Raw genomic sequence first — 8090 nt, 5'->3', positions numbered from 1 at the left:
GCTGTGGTGGCCTCGGACGTCGGTGCGTGCGGGACGGCAAAGTAGACTACATGCGGCGCGAGTCGGTGCAGCGGCGGGAGGCCAGCGACGTACACGCCTAGAAGGCGCGTCGGAGGCCAGTGGTGCGGACCAAAGGCGGCTGCGCTGCGGCCCGAAGGGTGACGCAACGGCAGCCCGTAGCTCGATCGGTGGTAGGCGCGTGCTCGGGGACGTGCTTGGCGGAGACGTGCGAGCGGTTGTTTGATCAGACCGACGGTGGCGCTGTACGCGCCATGGCGTGGACGACGCACATATCGGAGCCGATGGTGACGTTGTCGATGATGTCCCTGTAAATGGCGATGAAAACGGAGCGGCGATGGAGACCGCGCGAGCAAGAACAGCCTGCTGCGATGCACGTAGGGTCGCTCGTGTGCGGCGCGTGCGGCTGTGTCGTGCGGTTGATGGCCGGTGCAGGTCGATGCCGTTTTCGGAGTAGAGGCGCAAGTGGACGACGGCGATGGACGACTCAATCCGATCTATGATCGGTAAACCAAAAAAGAAAACACCGGTCGAGCGACCGACGGATAAAAAAGGAAAACTGGTCTAAAGATCGAAAAAAGGGACGTGAGGGTAGCCGATCAACCGATCGGCAAACGAACCCTCATACGGGTTGCGCGGCCCCCGGGGTAGATCATGGAGATCGATCTCCCCGGGGCGGCGCGGTGCCGAAGTGCGGCAGTGGCTAGGTCAAGATCGGTACCGCTCTAATACCATGTCGAACGATAAAGAGGGGGAGAGATTGGCGGAATATGTTGGATGTTGTATTGAGCCTCTCGGGCGAGTATATATAGGGGTACAAGTCTTAGGAGCCAAGAAGGCTATCCTAGAGATAAGGCGGGAGATGATTACAAATCGTATACTACCAAATACCCATATACCAAATATATCTCAAACACATATCTTAGAAGTTTGTGAGATGAAGTAAGCCTATTTGTTAACCCTCTAGCTTTGATGTTGAGACAACAATAATTTCATTTTGTAATGTCCTCGTTTTTTGATTTTTAGTTGTGACATTTATTTCATCCTTAAATCTTGCCACATTTTTCTTCTTAATTACTAGTTGTATCAGTCTACCCTATTATGTTATTTTCTCCAAGCCAAAAGCTTCATCAACTTGTTATTTACGATAGGATGGCGGTTTAGACTACTCAGAACTCGGGCTTACTCATTACTGGTGTATCAAGCTCATCTCAAATGTCCTCAATTTTTTTATATGAAACCAAATAAAATACTAAATTAATCACATGTCAATTTTACCGAATGGGTGAAGGTATGAGTTTCGTCCAATCTTCTTGGGGATTATATCTCCTCTGCTCCCTATTAAAACTCTAGGACCAAACAAGCCCAGAGAGTTGATCAGTTCTGTTGATTAACAGATCAACCATGGTCCTCTAATTTGCTGACGCTACCAACTACTCCAAGCTAGCACATCACCGAATACCAGTTTGCATGCGTGTTCATGTGAAACCCCGAAGTTCAACTCAGACCAAAATGAGGCTTGCATGTGGCATATCGTCTTCTTCCTCCTTGTGTGGTACCTCGCTGTGTTCGAGTTCAAATTCCACCGTTTGACCCACGACGAATTTGTCTTGTCAACGTCAGAGAGAGACTCTTCAAGATCTTCAGGCGTGGTTAGTACATATACTTGAATGATTGGGTCGTCCATGCATATTCTGCGAAAGCTGCGAAAGCTACATACTCAAGTACGTTTCAGAGGATGGATGTTATTTTTCATCATCCAGACAAATAAATATAGATGGTCCTCTTTTACGGTCACGGATGGTTCCTAAAAATGACAACCACTATAAAACTTGTAATATCGATGATAATTCGCTCTCCCGTAATTCTAGGAACATACATCTCCACCAATCATGTTTTTTTCTTCTGAATTGTAGCCCTGAATCAAATCAAAAAATCAATTTTCATGAGCGAGCTAGAATGCTAGATTGGCTGTGTGCATCAAACTTCGAAAAATAAATGAACAAGCACGATAGTGGCAATTAATTAACATAAATCTAACGGCTGTTTCAACTTTCAAAATTCGAGCACACGTACTGACCAAATTACATGGTCCTAACTTTCAAAGATGCTAGCTGATGGCCGCCAACATCTTTGAAACCCACTGGATGTTGACCCGAACCACGACTCCAACGCCACCACACAACACTAAACCTTCCATCTCGTTCTCTACCCTCCACATATTTTTCTCCAGTAGAAAGGAAGCAGCTAGCTCATAATCCAGGCCAACATTCCATCGCTTATAAGAGGAGAACCCCAAGTTAGCCAAGGCCAAGCAAAGCAACACAAACACACATGCATTCATGCATGCAAATCGAAATCAACCTAACTAGATAGCTAGCTATATAGATACATTATCTGCTGCATAATCAATACGTTCGTCAGCGCGCATCGTCGAGCAACTGACGATGAGGGAGTTGATTCGGCGGCTGAGCTTCTCGGACCGGGTGAGCGACGGCAGCGGCGGCGTGCCACGCGGGTGTGTGCCCCTGCTCGTGGTTGGCGACGGCGACGAGGAAAGTGAGCGGTTCGTGGTGCGGGTGGAGGCGCTGCGGCACCCGTCGCTGGCGGTGCTGCTGGAGATGGCCGCGCAGGAGTTCGGGTACAAGCAGGAGGGCATTCTCCGCGTCCCCTGCGCCGTCCACCAGTTCAAGCAGGCGCTCTCCACCGCCGGCGCCGTCTCCACCAAGTACTGATTAGTTAATTCTCTAGCAGATCAATTAGACAGACCCATCGATCGACTTCTTCGGATAATTAAGGAATGATTATTCGGTGCTGTGGACCAGCTGACTCTCTTGATCCACGCGCCTATTGATTTTCTTCCCTCTTTTGCCTTTTCATATCTTCGTTTGAGGATGGCTGGGGGATGATTGTTGACAAGAGAGGATGGCGCCTTGTATTTTAAGTGTAGAGTCGTTAGACCTCAAAAATATCAAGTGGAATAGTTGATTCTTCATGTCCAGAGTTCCCATAGAATATTGATCTATTTCCGGGCGTAATGCTCATTTTTGGCGCAGATGAGAGTTGCATTATGTGTTGATCTTCTTCTGGACCCTGCCTCCTCCTCGCCGACTCTCTAGACTCATGAGGGATATATGTTGCCCGCTTGCCTTTGAGTCGAGATCTTACCATGGCGTGTCTTGCTTGGTTCGTGACATGTTCCTGATGCCATGTGCTCCTCTTCTCGCCACTGATGGTGGAGTTGGGTAAGGCGAGTAATTTATCATTGTGTTCGTAGAGGGTGTGTTGTTTGTCGTTTGGAGTTGTATCATGGTGTAGTGTTGTATCTTGGAGTACTTTTGTATCGCGGAGTGGAGTTGTAGCCTTCTGGCGTTGTTCTAGCCATCTTGGCCTTCCAGGCTGTATTATCGAAAAAAATATATGATGCAAAGGCTAACAGATGAACGCTCCTTGAGTTTTTAATTCAAGATACTCCTTTCATTCCATAATCCTTAACTCATTTGAATCTGCAACAAGGATTACGGAATGGAGGGAGTACATGGTTTCGTTCACCTAAATGCGAGGGAAAAAATCTAAGTTTATGAACTGCACATTTTGATGGGTTTGTGTCTAACAATTGAGTACTGTTTTCTATGGAGAAAAAACAATAAAATTATTTTTTTAAGTAAAATTATCTTTATGTGAAACATCACATATTTGTTCAACCGGAATGTTTTATTAGCAAATTGGAATGTTAGTTCTCTCTGCTCTGAAGGAAAGAGTGTAGTTGGTAAAGTTTAACCAGTGAAATTTGAGATCAATGAACTAGAATTTTGGTCTCTTTTGTGTATCAATTGTAGTAACTACCATTTATTCAATGCAGCAAAATTTTCTTATTTGAAGAAAATTACCCACTGCCACCCCATAAGTTGTACCGTTTCGCTGTTTCTTTTCCGAATCAGATCGAAGCCCAATCCCTGTGCGCGTCGGGGAGAGGGAGAAAAGCCAGGTGTTCCGTCGCTCCTGCCGTCCTGTGCCGCCCGTTGGCCGGCTTGCTAGCGGCGAGTCGTTCCTTTGGCCGCGCCTTCACCGCTTGTTCTTCGTCACCGACTCTCCAGTTTGGCCGCCCCTTCTCTTCTTGTTCTTCCGTCCCGTCCCTGGCCAGTGGTGCTGCGCACCTCCATCCCAATCTCGGGCTGATGCAGAAGCTATGTGCTCCCTTCCGTCACCCTGGTCTATTCCTCTCTCACACATCCAAACAACGTCCTACGATTCCCTCTAAATACAGTGTATTGTTAAAAATTGTTACATCATTGAATATGCCTGCGCTTCCGATTGTCAATACAATTGAATATTGAATAAGAGACTAATTATATCTATGTATTAAACCAATACCTGAACTAGTCATCAGTATAAACTACTCCGTACAAAGCATTTCTAGACCAAAATCAGATGCACATCACACTCGGCAAAATGGAAGAAGTATCAACTTCTATATTATCATGTCTATCTCCGAGGCATCCAAAAAAAATTTATACTTTTATGCCATGTTCTATTCAAAAGTATGGAATATTATGAAAATTTTAAAAATATTCATCCAAAATGGCGATTACATAATAATTAGTGCACATGTGAAAGTTTTTCGATCAATTAGCATATAAACAGTCTCTCAGAGCCTCATGGGTATTATAGATATTTTCAACCAAACCCACAGTTCACAGTTGATACAACCAAATAATTTTCATAAAATCCACAGTTCTCAGCTCACAGCAGTTTTTTCAAAGTTCACAGCTGCTTTTTTAGAATCCACAGCTCAACCAAACATACCCTAAGATTGTTCCAACGGAAAATAATGTCGAAGCCTATCAGGTGTACAATTCAACATCAATTTCGGAGCCCATAACGAGTTAATACCTAATAGGTCGAAGCAAAGATTAAAAGGCTATACCAACTAGGATGTCTGATATTTATTCGTGTACAAAAGGGGGTTAAAGTGAGACGCGTTCTGCTTAATACACTCAGTAATATGATGTCCATTGTACTATGATAATTGCAGAATAAACATAAGTAAAATGAAAAAATATTCTAATTTACATATAGCATATCGTGGAAGAAAGTTTCTTGAGAGACAAACCGAAGCATAAATTATTTATTTTTATTTCTCATATCAATTCATTCATATTTTGCACATAGAAGTGGTCACGGCTTACTCGATAATCTACACAAAAAAAATGGTTGGACATCTGATCATGTTTGAACCTTCTTTTGTTTTGTCGGAAGAAAATGTTGTTGACCTGCTGACCGTGCCCCATATGATGTCAACGATCCCGATGTGAACGGACTTTTGTTTTCAGTCAAGTGCTATGTGAACAGAATTTGTTTCCAGACAAGTGGCCAATTGGATCGCCCATGTTCCATCTCATAGAAAAACATATAATTATTTTAGAAAATCTCCGAAATTGCAGCAGTGTCATTGGCTGAAAACAATCCTGGTACGTACAAGAAACGCAGGTCTGTAACAACGTGGGCAACGATCTCTCGTAAGAACATATATGTACGAGCAAGAATCGCTTCCGAAAGGTGTACGCCACATACTTGCAGTGGCTTGCCGCGATAGCCAACTAGCTGTTTTTCCGTGGGCGGTGTTTGCGGGATCACGAAACGCCGTTGCCACTTAGAGCATCCAGCCGTTTGGGCTCCCCACGTCCAAATCCGGCGCTATTTAGCGCCGGATGGATGAAAGTTTTGGCCCGGGGAGCCCATTTTTCCCAGCGGCGAGTCCAGGACGGATGTAAAGGTTTTGACAAAATACGACGAATTCATAGAAAAATGGGTGAAACTCACTCAGACATAAGCAAAATTTAATGGTACTAGTACATTTACCCGTGCGTTGCCACGGATTACATTTTAGAATTTTATCAAAGAAAGTCAGTTTTTCCTTAACTTTTTAGATAAAAGGCCACGAGACCAATATTAAAATAATAACGACTTCAACGGCAAAAGAGATATAAGATGTTGAGTCCAGCAAAACAGATATAAGATGTTGAGTCCAGCTTACAAGTTAGAACTGTACACATACAGATGACAAGGGCCACTCGAGGGTGCGACAAACGGAAACGCGGATAGCCGGCACGAGTATTACAGGCTACGATGAGGTTGAGGAAGCGCAGCGCGGGATATGTTGTCGGACCGGTGCTCAGCCAAGCATGGGCGGACCAACAACCACCGCAACTGACGAGATAACACCACCGTCACAGACGCCACCATTGGCCGGCCACCACCAAGAATCGACCAACGTAGCTCACAGAACGGCGAGGAACACCAAGGGAGAGCCCAACGAGAAACACCGCACGTGCAGAACATGAAGAAAGCTTTGCCGATGAGAGCAAAACCGAGGAGGACCTCCGCCACCCAAACAACGGAGAGCCACATGGTGTGATAACTCCAAGGTGGCATCTTCAAGAGCATCACGACACAAAAGCGCCGCTACCACCAGATCCGAGGATCCTGGGGTTTCACCCGGAGTACGCAGAGAGACCGGGCACCGCCACATCGACGCCTTCAAGAAAGGAACGGCGTTTGTAGACGCCACCATCGTGCCCAAAGGGCAATGGTTTCCCCGGCGAAAGCACTCCGCCGTCCACATAGGGTAGCGGCTGACACCAAAGCAGCAGCCGTACCACCACCACGCCAAAAAAAATCGTCGGCACCCCGCCATCGACATAATCAAGGAAACGAGCCAGCACCGGAACCCCTGGAACGCCCACCAACCAACAAGGCTCCAACCGTCTAGGGTCGCCGCCTTGGGGACCAGGCACATCACGCCAACGAACCGAGACAAACTGGAGGTCACCACCGAGAGAAAAGGCGCGAGAGCAGAGATCCCCTTCCAGATCGACATCCAGCAGCCCCCATGGTTGCCTTTGACGAAGATTTGGGGCAGAGGAAGATGGGTATTAAGGGTTGGGGCCTCTGCCCTGGCCCGAGCTCGCGGCGGGGCGCTGCATGCGCCCCTGCACCGGAGAAGAGCCGGCCTGCCTTGGATAGATTGGAGCACCCGCCCGCGTCGCCCGCCGTCGTGAGCAAGCCCTGCACACGAAGCTACCACACCGCCGCCAGGCAGCAGCGTCGCCGCGCCCTCCGACCAGCACATCGTCCCCGATGACCGAGTCGGCCCGCGCCACACCGCCGCTAGAAGAGGAAGGAGGGTCCCCGCCGCCTACGCCCTAAGGCTTTGCCCAGCGGCGGCAAGGGAGGGGAAGGTGGAAGGACCGGCGGCGCGCAGCTAGGATTTCGCCTTGCTACTCGCGGGAGCGGGCAAGACGAAACGTTCTTTTCGTTAACTTACGGTGTCGTGGAGAAGAATAATAGTGTTTAGTATTCAATGTAAATACATATTTTGGATCAGCGGATTTTTTTTCTTCTATATATTCTAGGTAACGAGTCTCTCCAATCATGTTGTGCTCGCATGTATTCTTCCGAGGTACATTTTTTCTTAGATTTTATGTGTTTTCATACGGAGTATTGGACTTGCTTATCACTAAATATATCATAAAGGATTCTTTCACAAAATCATGGTATTCTCTATGTTTAAAAAAAATCATGTAATCCCTGATATTTAGTTCCACAAAAGAACTCTACTTAATAAATACAAAACAGGAGAACGATCTTATGTTCGAGAATGTATTGTACAGTAGATAAAAAATAATAAGACGAGAGAGCACATATTCTATCACAGGCAAGACAAAGTAAATGAAGTCACTCACGTCCCAGTATAATCCGCGCGGCATGGCGTATTGTTGTCTTCTGCGTTGTGCTGAGCCATGAAGTAGCGGCGGTGAGTGGATTTCGGCGAAGGAGCAGCGGCCGCCACCGATGTCTCTTAGGGTATGTTTGGTTTGTGCCTAAGATTGCCTCACCAAAATTTTGGCTAGCTAATATTTTGGTTGAACTATTTCTTGCCCACAAGTTGGCCAACATTGGCTAAAAATTTGAACTAGAATTGGTAGTGGAGCATTGGCATGCCAAAAAATTGGCAACTATCCAAACAACAACCAATCTTTTGGTCATGACCAAAAAATTGGTAGGGTATG

The 8090-nt window shown here is 46.4% G+C and overlaps 1 protein-coding gene across 1 annotated transcript; it reads left to right on the top strand.

Annotated features, from left to right (window-relative positions):
• Window positions 1–2293: 2293 nt before the first annotated feature.
• Window positions 2294–3013, top strand: LOC127314851 (auxin-responsive protein SAUR71). The gene has a single exon (XM_051345382.2). It carries the CDS (start codon window positions 2466–2468, stop codon window positions 2751–2753), a length of 288 nt encoding a protein of 95 aa, XP_051201342.1. The 5' UTR covers window positions 2294–2465; the 3' UTR covers window positions 2754–3013.
• Window positions 3014–8090: the final 5077 nt, after the last annotated feature.

Source organism: Lolium perenne, chromosome 7, assembly GCF_019359855.2.
Source record: "Lolium perenne isolate Kyuss_39 chromosome 7, Kyuss_2.0, whole genome shotgun sequence".
Taxonomy (NCBI): domain Eukaryota; kingdom Viridiplantae; phylum Streptophyta; class Magnoliopsida; order Poales; family Poaceae; genus Lolium; species Lolium perenne.
The sequence above is the reverse complement of the archived record's forward strand: the minus strand, read 5'-3'. Positions and strand labels throughout refer to the sequence as shown.